Here is a 17,451-nt window from a genome sequence, read left to right on the forward strand (position 1 = left end):
CAATAAATGCCTCTCCAGCCTTCTTGCTAAAGATCTCCCAGGCTTTCTCAGTGCCAATAACTGAGGGATGGATCACAACACTGGGACAAGGGTCTGATCACATGAAGCTCGTGGTGGGATCAAGAACTGTCTATCGCCATTTCAGATGTGGAATCGTTTGCTGGGATGAAAGGGTTGATCTCTGGGAAGAACAGATTTTACAGGCAACTGCTTTATTTCTTAAGGCTGGGGGACTGCAAGGAATCCTGGCCCCTGGTGATGTTGGAGCAGACAGAGAGCTAGGCAGGTCTCCGTGGCGCCAGAGGAGGGCACTGGGCGATCTTCTGCCCGATCTTCTGCCCAATCTCCTCCCCGTGGGAGGGATAAAGATGCCCCCAACCTCTTCAGTTTCCCCTCAAAGCTTAGATTCCTGGCCGAAGATAAACTTCTCTCCCCACAGTGCCTTCCCTTCCTCCCCCTCCTGTGTCCCCACCCCTCGGCCCGCCCCTTCGGGGGCAGGCAGCCAGTCAGCGCCAGGCTGTGACATCAGTGCCGTGAAACTGACCCGGGGAGGGAGCTTGATACATTGTAGCGATTCCTTTTCCTGTCTTCGCGTTCCAAGAGCGAAGCAGCCCGGCCCAGGGACGCGCCCGGGGAGGGGGAGGGGGGGCAGCAGTGTCTCCCCTTCGGGGGGGAGGAGTGTGAACAGCAGCGCCCACCCCGAGCCTTCTCTAGGAGAAGGGGGAATTGTTCTCTCCCCTCTTCGGCTTTCCAAGCGGTTGGGGATTTAGTTTCCCTCCGCCTGTTGAGGTCGGACTTCCCTCCGTGGGGGGGGAGGAGGAGGGTACAGAGGCAAAGGTAGGAGCTGCTGGGGCTGCCCCGGCCGGGCTACAATGCTGTCCAATTCTCCTAACCCCAACCCCCAGGTGCTGTTCCCTACCCCTCCACCGCCTCCCCCGCCGCCGCCCCAGCAGCCCCTTCCCATCCAGCAACAGTTCCCCCAGTTCAACGTGAAATCAGGCCTCCAGATCAAGAAGAATGCCATCACGGATGATTACAAGGTCACCACGCAAGTGCTGGGACTGGGCATCAACGGGAAAGTTTTGGAAATCTTTAACAAGAAGAGCCTGGAGAAATTTGCTCTGAAGGTAAGTGTGCGGGGGCGGGGGGGGAGGCTGGTATGCCCCCTCCCATTTTCTAACTTCACACCACTCCCCCCCTCCCCCGCGTTTGGCTCAGACTGTTCTCGTAGGAGTGACACAGAAGTTACTGTGCGGTGACTGTAAACTACAGGGAAAAGTACCTGCACTTATTTGCGGGTGGGGAAGGCGAATTGAGTCTTAGTTGCTTGTGTAACATTACCCACTGAATTATTCCTAGGCCACCTAAAATTGGCGGACAGAAAAGATGGGCCTTTATCTTTGGCCTAGCCAGAGAGAGCTGAGCCCAGTTGTGGATCTCTTCTGTCTGGTGTGGACACAAATCCCCCCCCTCCCACTTACTCACGCCAAAAGGCTAGTTGGGGGAAGTTTGGCCTCTGATGTTTTCTTTTCCGGAGGGTGGGTGGAGCGGGTGTTCAGTGATCTAATATCTTACCTTTTAAACAAACGAAACTCAGCGTTTAATTCCCTTCCTCACACCCCCACTCCATGTGCAAAACAGGACTTCCCAGCCCCCTCTGAGTTAGCAACCTCCTAGGCCTATGCACAGTCGGCAGTGTGAGGGATCCCTTTTTCTTGCCCCTCCAGTTTCTGGACTTGTGTGTGTTTCAGTCGTGGTTCTTTTGGATCCGCTGGGCAAAGCCCTTTTTGTTTGCAGCGGGAGGGCAGAACAGTGTGTACTGATTTCTTTCCAGAAGATCTCTTAGTTTGGTAAAATCGGGGGGAGGGGGAAGGAGGAGACAGGAGCTCCCCTAACTTCCCAGCTGCACTTAAAGCCTTTAGACACCTCTGTGATCACTGCAGGAAAGTGTATTTTGTACGAAAAATGAATTCCGTTGTGAGTCTGAGAATACAAATGCCACCCTCTTTTGGGGAGTGTCTGACTGCCCAAATGTAGGTTCCTTTCCCGGTTTTCTGCCGCTTTTCTCCCCAAAATCTTTACTGTTCTGGTTAGTGGTTTTTCCCTGTAGAGGCCTGACTTGACTGATACCCTTCAAAAGAAAGAACTTGAAATTTAGCAGCAACAGTGAGTGACAGAAAAGGAGCACGTCTATTGCTTTCTGCTGCTGTTCTCGAAGATAGAGCCTAACACGGCCACCTCTCTGATACTTCTACTGCTTTGTTGAATGTAAATAAAACAAGCAGAATCTGCTTTAAAGACAAGTGGTCTCCTGGAATGGGGTAGAACCAGTAATTTAGTAGTGCTTTATAGGGATGCTATAGAACAGGGGTGAGCAAAGTCGGGGTGTACCCTGGGGGGGCATGAAATTGCATAAAGGGGGCACAATACAATTCAATGCTGGGTATCAGGCTGATCCATCGCATTAAAAATGCTGAGAAGTCCCGTGGCACCTTATAGACTAACAGATGCATGAAAGCATAACCTTTTGTGTGTCTGATGAGTGGGTCTTTGCCCACAAAAGCTTATGCTCCAAAAATCTGTTAATCTATAAAGTGCCACAGGACTTCTCATTGTTTTTGCAGATACAGACTAACATGGCTACCCCCTCATATTAAAAATGTTGAAATCTGTTACTGTTTTTATGCATGTGTAGTCACATTTATATCCCGCTTAACAAAGTTTTTACATTCTACATTCTTACACGTGTTGAAGGGGGTTTTATTCATACCAACATAACTGAAACTTCTCTCTCTTTAGATTACCTTAGACAGGTGGGGGGGCTGTTAATTGCAGGGATAAAAAGGGGGGACCAGATGTAAAATGTTTGTTCACTCCACTACAAAATAGAGAGAAAAAAATCTAACTGTGGCACATAAGTTTTAAAAAAAAAAAATAAAAAAAAATCAAATTGACTTTACCAAATATGCTGATTTATCTCTTTGTTTATGTTGCCCTCAGCTGGGACAATGAAACAAGGATGGTCAGTTTCACTTTCTGGCTTTATTGCACTCCATTGCTACTGCTTTGTGTTTTCATTACTTTAGTTTCCCCTTAAACTTTTCTCACTAAGAAAGACAGAGAGAGGTTGTGTGGCCTTTTAAATTTCACACAAAGCAATATGACATCAGAAAGGGATGGCTTAATGGCCTGCATATTAGGTTTGAAATATATTGAAACCTTGGGACTTGTGGAGTGGATCTAGCAAATTTCCTTTGTTGTGCTTTCTGAATAAGCTCTTTAAAATTCACGGTCCTGTATGTGGACACTAAAGATTTTGTGTCACTTTGTGAAAGTTTAGGCATTTGTCTGGTTTTCCCTGTTTAGTACCCTTGTCTCCCCACCAGCTGTTGTGCAGTTGTACCCCAAATTGCTACTGTTCCACTCCCCAGGTGTGGCTAAGTTTGTGGTGTTGGATCTGCATATGGTGTCCATAACATGCTTTTGTTTGAGAGGTTTTTCAATAAATAAGATACTTGAATGAAAAATGTATATTTTTAGTACAAGAACTTGTTTCCCATTTTTCAATTTTATTCTGGAGTGGGGGATGGTATTTCTCTGGAGGGAACCTGGGGGAAGTTTAACTAGTTTTGTGATAGGTAATGCTAAGTAGTAGGAGAAAGGGGTACCAATGGTATCCTAGTGAAGCTGACTATTCTGTATTTTAGGCACAATGTACTCCCACACACTAACTACTCAGAAACACTATACGTTAGCTGGTTAATTGTGAAGACTTTCAAAATAATAATAGCCCTTCTGTTTTGACTGTATTTTTTTGTCTTTGAAGCCACCATATCTGCTTAAAACCAACAACTCTCTAATCCTAAAATGATAAAGTACATTTTGAACCTGAAATTCTTTTGTCAGTTACAGGACCCCTTCAGAACTGAAATGCCTGGGAAGGGGGATAATTAATTTGCCTTAATTATCATAGGGAAAAGAAGTTCGTCAAGTTAATCAACTGATGACAGATATTTCATTTTTTGTCTCTTGAAATATGGAAGTTTCTCATTAGCTGCTGTGTTATGTTTGAGGAAGACACAGACAGGGTAACTTTTTTTTTTTAGATGGTAAATGAGTGGGATCAGCCTCTGTTTTGACAGACGCCCTTTTCTCCATTAATCTTCAAGTTGACTCAGCCACTTAAATAGCAGTTACTAACACTTTCCTGAGTGAAATAACAAAAGAAGAAGTAGAGGGTACAGCATATGGAGAGGGACAGCTTGTGTCAGCAGACTCCCTATATAAAAATATTGGTTAAGAAATTAGCATAGCCTCTGGGGTTTGATTATCTTGTTAGTACTGGAGCGTGATACTACAGAAACATACCAGATCTAGGTGTGATGTCTTATTTTCCAGGTATACATAAAGTGCCTTTTTACAGTACAGGATTTTTATACAGTAAGAATTGAACATAAATCACGGACTGTTGCTTTTTGCTCAGATCTTATCCCCTGCTCTGTTTAATTATTTTTTTTAACCATGTAACAAGGGATGTGTTAAGTTGGACAGCTGCGGATGTGTGTGGTCATATCTCCCCGCTTATAACCTATCTAGCAATGAATAAAAGAGGAACAGAATCAACTCGCAAGGTCTAATATATACAACTAATTTTTGTATTTTTCCTTTGGGAAATTTTTAAAATGTTTATCTTCCATTCTGCATGTTCTTTGGGAGCGGAAAAAGTTTAGCTGAGCTATCAGACATGTTGGTATCAGTTCAAAAGGTAGCACAGCTGCTGCTGTAAGCGACTCCTTCTAGCCATGTAGAAAGTGCTGTGCTGTTAGGTTAGGGTCTTAGCAGACAAACTATACTGTCGGTATCTAAATGACAAGTGTGTTTGAGAAGCTGCTTGTTTGTCCAGTGGGTTTGGATACTTCCTGTCAAGACATAGGTCTAAAAAGTAAAACCTTGCGAAGTGGGTGTCTTTCTCAAATGCAGTGTGTATAGATAGTAGCTTTTAGAGTTTCTGTTGTGTGGGGGTTGGGGTGGATCTATAGAACTTCTGAATGATTCGGAATTATCCAACATGGAGGTAAACACCACCATTTGCTGGGGATGAGTCAACACAAGTCGTGTAAGGTGAAATTACGCCTGTGAATCTAGAGGAGTTCTGTGAGGGGGATCAAGCAATATGTGTACAACAATGATCCAGCTGATAGTGTACTTGGACATTCAGAAAGCCTTGACAAGGTCCCACACCAAAGGTTCTTAAGCTAAGTAAGCAGCCATAAGATTAAGAGGGAAGGTCCTCTTTATGGATTGGTACCTGGTTAAAAGATAGGAAACAAAAGGGTAGGAATGAGTGGTCAGACTGCACCTTAGAGAGAGGTAAGTCATCTCTCCCCCAGGCATCTGTTCTAGGATCTGCGCAGTTTAACATACTGGGAAAAGGGGGTAAACCGTGAGGTGGCAAAATCTGCAGACAATACTAAATTGATCAAGACAAGTAGGTCTAAAGCTGGCTGTGAAGAGTTGCAAATAAATCTCTCCAAACTGGGAAAGTGCATGAGAGATGAAATTCAGTGTTCAGTGAAAAGTAATGCCCATTGGAAGACATCATCCCAGCTATATGTACAAAATGATGGGATCTCAATTTGCTGTTACCACTGAGGAAGGAGATCTTGGAGTCACTGTGGAAACATCTGGTGACTGTGCAGTGTCAGTCAAAAAAGCCAAAGGGCTGTTAAGTAGTACAGGTTGAACCTCTCTCATCCAGTACCCTTGGACCTAACCAGTGCCGGACAAGAGAATTTGCTGGACCACAGGAGGGTTGTCCAGCCTCTTTGCATCAGGGGCCATCTGGCATTTTTTGACATGTTCTGGGGGCCAAACACAAAATAGCCCCAACCCTCCCCCCCACGCACATACCCACATTTAACCCTCCTCATCGCCAAACTCTCCTCCCCATCCTTAGGATTAACCTGCCTCAGATGAGCAGCTCTGCATGCTGCCACTTCTCCTCCTTGGCCACCGCCTCCCCAACTTCTCAGCGCAGCTGTGCGCTCCAGCAGGGGCAGACTCAGCTGCCCCTCTCCACAGCTGTCCTACTCACTTTCCCTACCTGCAGAATGGGCGGCGCCCTGCCCTGCCATGCTGAAATGATGGAACTAAACTTAATTGGTTTAATGACTGGATTCCTCCTGCTGGCTGTTAAACCAACTAAATTAGTTCCATTATTTTAGCTGCGCAGGGCAGGGAGCCACAAGTGGCTCCTTAAAGAGACACGTGCAGCTCCAGAGCCACAGGTTGCCGACCCCTGCCCCAGCCTGACTACACCCTGCACCCCACACTCACTTTGGCCGGCTTGGGTAAAATGGCTGTGCTGTCCTGAGAAAAGGCTTCGCAATCTCTATTCTGGCCTGTGGACCACATGTTGATCACCCTGGTCTAGTATATTACCACCACTTCCATGGCCACCTGGACTCTTAGAACACATTTGGGGGTAAATTCCAGATAAATAAGAGCACAGAACACTGACAGACAGGACTGATGGCTGTCAACAAATTTTATGGAACCATGGGAAACTTTGCCATACCCCGATTGTGATCATCCAGCTAACTAAAATCATGCCAGATTATGGATTTTGCTGGATGAGCGAGTTCTTGACTAGAGAGGAAATCTGTATTAGGAAAGAGAGACAGAGAAGAAGACCAAAAGTATCATAATGCCACTATATAAATCCATGGTATGCTCTCCATTGAATATGGTGTGTAGTTCTGGTTAACCCATTTCAAAAATGATATGTTCAAAAGAGAGGAAAAAATAGACAAAAAAAGTGTGAGGAGTGTAGAAGAACTTTCATATGTGGAGACGTAAGAAAGACTGGGATTGCTCAGCTTTGGAAAGGGAGGAATAAGGGGAGACAGGACAGAAGTGTAAAAAGTCATGACTGGGGTGGAGAAAGTGAAGGACGAAATGTTGTTTTCCATTTTGCATAACATAAGAACCAGGCACCATCCAATTTAATTAATAGGCAACAGGTTTAAAACATACACAAGTAAGTATTTGTTCACACACTGCACAGTCAACCTGTGGAGCTTGTTCCCAGGGATCTTATGAATGTTAAAAGTATAAATGGGTTCAAAAAAGAGTTAGTTTTGGTAATGGAGGATGCGTCCATCAGTGGCTATGTGCCAGGATGGTCGGGGATGCAACCTATGCTTCAAGTGTCCCATAACCTCTGACTACCAGAAGCTTGGGAATGGATGATGGGACTGATCACTCAATAATTGCTCTGTTCTGTCCATTCCTTCTGAAGTATCTGGCGCTGACCACTGTTGAAGAAAAGATATATTGGGTTAGATGGACTGTTGGTCTGAACTTAAGTTCTTATGACTTGTTAGCTACATCAGTTTAAGAGGACTAACTGAATAAGTTGAACGCAAGGAACTGAATGCACTCTTTCTGGTGACATTAAAAAGAATCTAAGTGGCCCATAGCCAGAAGGCAAAGGTGAACTTGACTTGTGTGTGTTAATGGTAGCATTTCCATTCTAAACTCCTCTGTTTATATCTCATGTTTTAGGAGGTCAGCTGTATTAATGCCATCTGTAAATCTCATTCATGTTAAAGACTTTGAGTTCTGTGTGCTCAGGAATTTTGTCCTTTGGGAATTTTGTAAAACTACATATTCTAAAACCTCTCTGTTCCAAGGTCTTGTGTACTTTTTTGTTAGGATTTCATATAGAGGTCCGCTGCTGTAATGTGAACCTTCAGAGTTCAGTGAGAGGTATATAAACTGCGACAACAGAGAAAATGTAATTGGGCTTATTTTTCCATTCCCCATCTAGTATATAAGTGCTTAGCAACAGAGGGCTGTATGGGTCTTTAATGGAGTGCAGCGAGGGTTCTGTCGACGGTTTTTGCCTCTTAAGCCTTGTCATGTTTAATAAAATAGAGTATGTTTCTTGTGCACGTTGGTAAACCGCTGGACTATAATCTTGTTTGCCTGCACTTTGCATGGGTAAAAACAATAGAAACCCTTTAACTTGTGACTTATCTGTACCTATTGTCTAATTGGTTAGTGTTTCATTGATCACTACAGCAGAAAAACATCTCGAGTAATCCCTAGATTGGCCAGTGTTAAATAGGCATTGTACTGTATTATTTAAAATGGCAAACTAGCACTGTTTTTTTAGCTCATATTTTAGGTTTGGACCTCTTATCCCATGACTGCTTTCTCCTTTAGGGGTTCAGTCATGGTGCTGAGGGAGCTTAGCCCCAGTGGGAAACAACACTGCTCAGCAGCTCCTGGAGAGCTCTTGGCAGAAAGCAGCATCAGGCCTGCTATGGATTGTTGGCTGGTTTGCTCATCGACATCTGGCCATTGGGGAGCAAAGGGCAAGGTAGTTGTCGTCAGCAGCAGGAAACGTGGGGTGGCACCTATGTGAATATGTATTTTTCCAACTTGGTGGGATTACTTATTCAAAGAAAATTTAGCTTTGGAATTTCTGGAAACTGTTGTATGTCGGTCATGGCTGACTTCACTTGGATTTGTTTGGTGCATTTGGGCTGTTGGCCTTATGTGAAGCAGATTGGAAAGGCAGGAGAGATGGCAAGACCTAATTCTATGTCACATACTTGTAAATTCCACGCCTAGATTTACTTTTAAGTCTAATCTTGAGATGAGATTTGCATGACTGTCTGCCTTTTATGCAGCTTCTTAGAGAGAAATTGTGGGTGAATATGGGATGGAGGCTCAGTTAATGCTGGATGGACATCAGCAAAAAGCCTTCCTTGTGAATCTCTCTCTGGCTATTTCAGTTGAGGTGCTAGGGTGCAGAACAAAATTCTGCTTATGAAACCTAACCGCTAACTTCAACTCCAAGATACTGCTGGCTTCTGTTCTCCTTCTGTGCCCCCGACCCGCTGTCAAGTGTTTTGAGATCCATGGAGTTGTCGATGTTAAGCTCTTGAATTTGGTCTTCTGCTACCGAAAACATAACCAGGAACTGGCAGAATTCTGAGTCTTGCCCTGGCTCTTGGGACCCAAAGGAACAGCATCTGGGACAGCTGCTCAGAAGCACGGATCATATACCAGCTGTTGATTGCTTAGCATTACCAAATGAAGGGGAAAAAAAGCTGCACATTTCCTTGTTTCCTCTATAGTGCAGCTGAAATTTCCATTAAATTCTTCCCAACCCAAACACAACAGGGTTTTGATCCTAGTGTCTGGTTGCACTTTTCACTATCCTTAAGTTATACTAGTTTCCCTGAGCTGTGCTTCATCAGATCATTCTTGAAGCAACTGTGGACCCAACTTGATTTTACAGCAAGGGGTCTATGGGTGTTTTTCATTCTCCTTAATCAGGCAGTCAATCTGTCATTGCCCCCAATTTGCTGTGGTACAGTGAACATTGTGAAATATGATCCGATAATTCCCTTGAAGGTATAATTCACCCCCAGGACTCAGGCTCTGTGTTAAATGCCAGTTCTTTGTGGAATGTTCACAGCAGGACCTTTTGGAGCAAGAAGCTGCTGGGCTTTGCTTTTGATCTGGCAACCTCCAGAGAATGCTCAGAGGTTCCCTTGCCTCATATTCTGCTTGCTGAACATGATGTTGTGTGAAGGGTTTATTTTGAAAGCCCTCTCTGTCTTTAAAAAATAAATAATACACGTTACTCACCCTGATCTCCTGATCATTTGTGCTCAGGAGCATGAAGATGAAAAGTAGAAATGTGGCTTCTTCCCATAGCTGCAAGATGTGGCAAATAAGTTATTTCCACTGATGGTCCTGTGATCTTTCTCCCCCTCCCAGAATAGGGTTTTTCAAAGTTTCAGAAAAGAGTAAGGCACCTGGTTCCTATTTGGGGCTTCAATTATGATTGGGTACAGTGTTTCCTCCAAATTTTTTCCACCCATCAGAGGAATAAATTATATGTGCACCACCCATAGAAATACATGGTGCCCACTTTGGGTGGCTGTGGGCACTCTGCTAATCAGCTGGGCAGCACCTGAATCTCTCCAGGGTGGCTGCCCAAGCACTCAGCTTACAGGGAACACTGACTGGGTACCTTGCTTCTTGGATATTCCCAGACACAAACTATTAAACCCCCGAACCTTAGAATATATGGGGCTAGGCACATGTGTGCAGATTTCTTGCTTCTTAGAACTTATTGCAGGATGGTGCATTCAGAGTACTCTGCTACTCTGGCTTTGATGGGAGGCTTTGTTATCTTTTTGCCTCATTATATGCTTTGGAAAATCACAAGTGCTCTTGTGCAACTCTTCCTTTCTTAAAAATACTGTGGCAAACTCAGTGATTTGTGGGGATTTTCCAGGGCAGTGGTTTAGTCTCTCGTGGACTGAAGGCCTCTGCTGCTTTGGGCTCTGAGTACACATCAATAATTTAGGCGTTGCCAGATTGCTTATAAATTATTATAAATGGCAGGCACTTATCTCTTCATTTTGATATATGTTCTGAGTTAAGCAGAAAAGAGTCACGTGTGGGGGGGGGTTGTTACTCTGTGCTCAGGAAATGGGACCCTGAAGCAACTGTGGAAGCACCCTTCCTTAATTATAACACTGGACTCTTTTCTAGTGCTTTGTGATGTAGATTTTAAGGGCCCCTTTTCAGCTGAAGGAAACTGACACCTAGAGAGGTGAAGTGTCTTTCCCAAAGTTATGCCAGGATTTGGTGGCAGACTTGGATTCTGGTCCCCGCTGTCCTAAGCACATACCTTATCCACTGGCCCATGCCCTACACTTAAGCTGTGTCTACATTGAATGTTCTTTTTCAGTGATAACCTTCTACATCCCAAGGTTGAAATAAGCAAAGTTGAAAAATCGCATTCATACAGCCACAGCACTGCAAAACAGAGCATTCTCATTGACAGCCGCAGTTCACAGCTGCAGTATTCTAAAGGAGCCCTCACGTAAGCCAGTAAAAGCTGTGCTTTGTTCACACACATTCATTTTCAACCTTAAGGGTACGGGGGATGGTTTGATGAAAGTTGTTGGTAGAGCTGGCGTTACTATTTGAAGGGAAAAGCCCTCTTGCCTCAAATTATCCTGCTTGGCTGCTTGTGCACTTTTTTGGAAAAAGTTGTCTTTTCTGACCCCATCCCACCCTAGTACAGACAAACCCTTAGATTTCACAAAATAGTAGAAAACGTGCCTTAAGGACCGGTCCTGCACTGTCCAGGAGAAACAGGCTTTGATGAGCTAATGGATGTTTCTTCCAACTTTTATGCAGTACTGTGTCATACAGCATGTTGCGTTATTACTGCTCTTTGTTGCAGCATGTTTCCTTTTGTCCAAATTTCCTGCATTTCTCACCTTCCCTTTTTAAGACTTCCATTTAATTTGCAGTACTGACGTGAAAGAGAAGATGTGTAATATTGTAGTGATCTCGGCCAATTGTTCTGAATGGGCAGAGGGGCTGTCTCCTTGAAGGGAGCAAATAGATCTAGCTTTGACATAGGCTCAGGCAATTGTCTGGGTGGTTAAGCAGTGGAATAAATTGCCTCCAGCAGCTTAGACAAACATCTGTCAGGGATGGTCTGGATGGAGCTTGGTCCTGCTGTGAGGGCAGGGGCCTGGACTTGATGGCCACTCAAGGTTCCTTCCAATTCTGTGATCTATAAGGCACTGTGGACTTATTTTTACTCCTTCCTCCCTTTTCATTGTAGGTAATGGTCTGGGTTCTAGATTGACCACCTAGAAGTTTAAGTGGTGACTTAGTGGTGTGTATGTTTAAGCCTACCTGTGGCTTTTGAATGTGATTGCTGGCTTGGGCTGGAATTAAACCTGAATCCAGATCCTGGGTTTCATTACCACTGTTTTTTTAATTTTCCCAGCCCTTGTCACTTGGGAAGCAGTGCATTGAAACTTCTAGGTGGGTGGCAAGGTGAAAGGAGACACGAGGTACTTTTATGTAAGCTTTGCCAGAGAGGTGTGAATCAGGAAAACGTTTTGTTGGGCTTTCATGGAGCTGATGGTTAATGCCATGTATGGTGTTTTTCCCACCCAAAGCACTTCCAGACCTTGTTGAGGTGACATGGCATTGGATCCAGCAGTTCTCCTTGCTTGTAGAACTTGTGACTCTCTTATGTTTGTCTCAAAACACAGCTCAAGTCAAGCAAGTCCAATAGGGGCTGTGACTGAATGATCCAAATCCAGGCCCTCCCAGCAAGAATAAATATTTGCACACTAATGCCGATTAAGCAGCAGGGTCTTCAGATGACTAGGAGCAGGTGACTGATGCTTCAATCTACAACCAAGTAGAGACAGTTCCATTATTATTTTTGAAGTGCTTGGTGCCCAGTAGCTCCTCTCCTTCAATTACATGTCCAAGGTCACACAGGGAGTCTGTGCAAGAGGTGGATATAGAACTTTGTTCCTTTGCCACAAGAGCAGATACATGTTGAGGCTGACTGTGGTGCAAAAGGAACCGTCAACCCTTCAGACAACACTTTCACCAGGCATGGTGGTGAAAGCCCTTCAGAAATCTGAGAGGAGAGCAGGGACGTGGCATACAACTGCTCACTCTTTCCAGATAAATTAGTCGATCTATTCTGTAGGGCAGTCCACGATTCTGCCTTCAAGGCTTTTGCCAACACACGTGATCTGACAAAAGCTCTACGTATACTGGAGCACTGGTCGGTTTATTCCAGGCTATATTGCCCTGTAGTTGTATTGTTCCTATTTGGTTGGACCAGCTCAGGGGTCGGCAACCAGAATAGCAAGAAGAACCTTTTTTTTTTTTTCTTTTTTGGAATTTGGTAAAAAACTCAATTAAAGAGCTTCAATGCATATGAATATGAGACAGTCCTTAATAAATCGTGTCAAACCAGACTTTTTGTAACCCATATTGTAAGAACATCTCGCACACAATGATTTGTAAAGTTGTACATGTATACTGCAGGACATTTGCAAACTTTTTACGTATTTTACTTCCTCACGCTGTGTGTGTGTGCGCGCGCACACACTATGTTCTTGACTTTCACTCCAAACCCACTATAATTATGCCAATTTTACTTCTCATTTAATTTAAATTTTCTTTCTTAAAATACATGCTGCCCTTCACAGCAGAAGTGTCACAAGTTTCCTTTTCCTTTTCAAAATCAAGACTTTATTAGCAGCATGACCAAAACACTGATACACTATCCTATTCCACAATGTGGTGCACATATTACATTATTAAAGAGTGAGTTATCCATTGTTTTGAGGTCACATATTGTTTGCTATTTAGATATGAGTTCATTGTTGGGCTTTTAGACATTCACCATTTATCAAAAATAATCAGGAGGTGTTTTTGCAATTAGTGTCAGGAGCCATAAAGAAGTTCTTAAAGGGCTGCATGTGGCTCTGAAGCCACGTGTTACAGACCCCTGCACAAGTTTTTACCTATTGTAAAATGCGGGGTGTGTGTGTGTGTGTGAGAGAGAGAGAGAGAGAGAGAGAGAGAGAGAAACAATGCGTTATGTAAGCAGTAGTTGAAAGCTTTATAGGTGCAAGGTTTTTGAACACCATTGCTGGGTGACAGGTAATACGAAAAGAATGTGCACAGGAAGCTTGGGGAAACCAAGTTAGTGGCTTTGATACTCTGAAAAAATCATGAGGACTGGCCTATGGAATCTTAACAGAAGCCAGACCCTGCTGGGAATGGCAGGAGTGAAGTCACAGGGGTGGAAGGTGTCCTTGGGTGTATATGGTTCAAAATAACTGCTCTGTTGACACTGCAAGGGTGCAGGTGAGCTTGAGATGGCTAGCACTGGTGGCTGGCTGGAATTCAGATGTTGGGGTTGCTGGTTTTTTTGGCAGCTGGTGGGAGTTACAAGGTAGTAGAATGCAAGAAAACCTCATCAGTCTGTTCATACACCTTTCAGCACGGCTACAGCTCCGCTGGTTGGTTTATTTCATTTGTCAGGCACTGTAAACCCAGTGGGTAAATGGGTAGAGTGGGGTGAGGGACCTGGAGAGGAGAACCCTACAATCATGTCAGCAGCTGGTGGGCTGCTTCTTGCAGCCCCTGTCTGCACTGGGACTGCCTCAGTTACAGCCCTTGCTATAGACAGATGTGACTGCCACAAGCCATGTTTAGCACTCCTCTGGTTTACTCCCTTCTTGACATGTCAGCGGTGTGCCATTGTGAGGACCTTGCACTGGTGTCTGATACCTCTCCTGCATTTAGGCCTGAGGCCCCTTCCCAAGAGGCTCTGTTACCCTTCACAGATAGGAAATGCCGATCCTGGGCAGCTGCTGTCTTGGGTGCTGTGTTTGCATCACACCCTGGAGACTTTCTCTGATCCAGACCCACTCTCTCTGTGATAAGAGGCTGTGGGGAGCACACAGTGGGGTGGGCCTCTCTTGAATCCATGGTGAGCCTTTTCTGAGTAGTTGTCTGCCTCTCTCCTTCTCTTGTTGCCAGCTTCTCTCCAAGCCAAGCTGGCCCTGTGTGCGGCCTCAGGTTACAGCATTCAGACAGCATGATCTCACTTCTCAGCTTCCAAGAATAACGCACTGCCTCCCAGTTTGCCTGGCTGTAGTTGTCTGCAGAGCACAAATGTGTCTTACTTAAGGTCTGTGAGCATCCTTGGCTCAGATTGGTTAGTGGGTGTCATGTGGTAGGCACAGCTGAGTTGCCAGTGCAAGATGTTATCTCCAGAGGTGGAGTAGGGGGAGAGCATGGCTGCTGGTGGGTTGTAGCTCTCTTGCTTACGTGGGATGGGTTTGGGTAGCAGAATGTAAGGCAGGGCACCAGAGAACGGGGTGCCTGCCTCTTCCGGGGACAGAATGAGTGTGCGGTTGTAATGCTGACAGACCTGGGTTGCTGGCCCCAGGGATAGAACCTGCGAGCAGAGGGTCTGAAGCCCTGCACTCTACCATGTGAGTGAAAGACCAGCTGGCTCGCAGCTGAGGCTGTAGAGCAGAGACTTCACTCACCCCAGATGAGGTCTCAGTGCCTCTGGGTACTACACAGGCTTTTCCTCTTCTGAGATAAGTTGGCAGGGATGTGGACCAAAAGGGCTCAGCACTGATAAGGTAACCCTTCCAGCAGGCCCAAAGTAGAATTTTTAGTGGAGCTTGAGAGCTGATCCCTAAATATTCTGCTCTCTCTTTGCCCCTAAATTACTTGCCAGCCTGGAGTTTTTTGGGCAGTCTTGTCCCATGGCAAGGGGGTTGTGATTTCCTGTCCTCCAAACCTACTTATTGTTGCACGTGTCTGAGTGCGGTGGTGTTTATAGATGTGAAGCATGTTTGGAATGTGGTTCAGCTGGTGAAGTTTCTTCTGCCCTGACTGTCCTGTCAGCACCAGCCGCATGCCTTCTAATTTTTTCCATCCATGTGAGGGATAAATTTTATTTGCACCCAGGTACAGGCACATGTGCACCACCAGAAAAAAACACATGCTTCTGGCTGTGGGTTCTCTGCCAATCAGCTGGACTGCATTAGAGTCTCTCCTGGGTGGCCACCCAAGCATCTAGGTTACAGGGAACCCTGGGCACCAGGCCTGTGCTGGTGAGGGGGAGGAAGGGCTGCTAGGTTGGTATTGAAAGAGGTTTAGTTTGTGGAAAAGAGCAAGAAATTTGGCAGCACTGGAGATACTAAATCATCCCAGATCTGATCAGTTGATGTCAGTGAGGTCTGGGCCTGTGCCATGTCCTGTGAAATCTCATGGACTGCTCATACTGACTGCAGCCACAGGTAGTTCAGGAATGTAGTACAGCGCTCCTGTCTGCTCCCCTGCAGTCTCCGCAGACATGCCTTGCTAGCCATGCTGACAGGTTTTATGGGGTAACATTTGTAAGCATGCCTAAGTGGTTTAGGGGCTACATTTCCAATGGGACTTAGGCCCTTTCCGTGCTTTCAAAGGACTACTGGTAACATTTTCTAAACGGGGAGTTAGGTCCAGCAACATGGACTTTGGGGGTTCTTATTCAAACTGGGGGTAGGTATCCCAGAGGTACCTACTGCTGTACAGCTGGATTCAGTGTGGAGCATGGGGTGGGCCTTGGTTTGAACCTGGAGAGATCATAAATTCTGGTGTCTGAGACAGTGAGATGTCTCTTGTTACAGGAGCCCCAGAGGGCTCAGGCTGGTAAATGTGCCTAAGAGCTTGTCTACATGGCAGCGCAGTGACAAAATTAGAGGGGTGTGAATTATAGTGCCCCTTCGCCACTGCACCATGCAGGCCCTGGTGGCAGGTTCTACAAGGTGCCTAGAGCATGTTACTGGCCTGTTTGAAATGAGACACCACCGATTAGGGCTGGAATGTGGGGTACGGGGGCATCACTTTTGGAAAGTGAGTGGGCCTGGCCCATCCATTTTTAGCCACAGCCCTCTCTGCCCCCTAGGCTGGCAGCTGGAGCCCAACCTGGGAGCCCAGGGAAGGGGAAGAGTGCTGTGCCACAGACCCTCCATCTGCCGGGCAGGGAGCCAAGAGGAGCCCCAGTCTCATGTCTCTGACCCTGAGCCTCCTGCTCAGTCTGGTGGAAGGTCCATGGTTCTACGTAGCTGCCCACTCACACAGCTCTTATCATGGCTGGGCTGCAGCTCTAAAGCCCCGTCACAGGTTGGCTTCAGAGCCACATGGGCATCCTGCATGGGGAAGTGCAGGGTGGGGATACAGGCTGAGGGCTGATCTCTGCCTCCCCCATTCATCCAGGCAGGTGAAGTTCCCACAGCTCCTAGCCCAGTGTTTCTCAACCAGGGGTATATGTACCCTTGAGAGTACATAGAGATCTTCTGGGGTATATCAACTCACCTAGATATTTGCGTAGTTTTATAACAGGCTACATAAAAACACTAGTAAAATAGACACAATCTAAAAGTTCATTCAGACACTGACTTGTTTCTCCTGCTTCCTATGCCTTACACTGAAATGTAAGTACAGTATTTCTATTCCAATTAATATATTTGATAACAAGGTGGTAGAAAGTCAGCCAGTTTTCAGTCATAGTCTTCTGGGGTAGTTTTGCATGATTTTGTCAGTCATTTTTAAGTGAGGTGTAACTTTGTGGGATGCAAAACAAATCTGACTCCTGCAAAGGAGGCAGTAATCTGGACAGGTTGAAAGGCACTTGTTTCAAGACATGAAATTACTTTAGGCCTGTGTTTCTCAATCAGTGGTATACGTGCCCCTAGGGGTGTGCGAGAGAAGTCTGGGGATACTGATAATTTTTTTTAAAAGGGCACTTTGTGTTTAAAAAAAAAGTTGAGACACTGTCCTAGCCTTTTCCAGATTCTGGCTTGGCCAAGGGTGTGGCCTTGGGGGAAGGCTGGGGGATGTGACCCCTGACCTCCCTACTTTTGGGAAGGTTCTGCCTAGGACTGATGTTAGCATGAGCTAGGTACCTTGGTCTTTAGGGCATACCTGCAGACCCTGCATGGGGCAGTTAGCGCATCATGTTAGAGCAATCCACAATTCAAACCGTTCTAGTTTGCACTGCAAAGTGGCATAGCCAAG

General features: G+C 45.5%; 1 protein-coding gene across 1 annotated transcript in view; it reads left to right on the top strand.

Moving 5' to 3' along the window:
• Nucleotides 1–607: 607 nt before the first annotated feature.
• The window catches only part of MAPKAPK2 (MAPK activated protein kinase 2), an 83,368-nt gene continuing 66,524 nt past the window's right edge, over nt 608–17,451 (top strand). The window contains exon 1 of the mRNA XM_074977623.1: nt 608–1,127. Coding sequence (XP_074833724.1) covers nt 873–1,127 — 255 coding nt within the window. The 5' untranslated portion in view covers nt 608–872. The remainder of the gene's footprint in view (nt 1,128–17,451) is intronic.

This window comes from Carettochelys insculpta, chromosome 26 (assembly GCF_033958435.1).
Source record: "Carettochelys insculpta isolate YL-2023 chromosome 26, ASM3395843v1, whole genome shotgun sequence".
Lineage (NCBI taxonomy): Eukaryota > Metazoa > Chordata > Testudines > Carettochelyidae > Carettochelys > Carettochelys insculpta.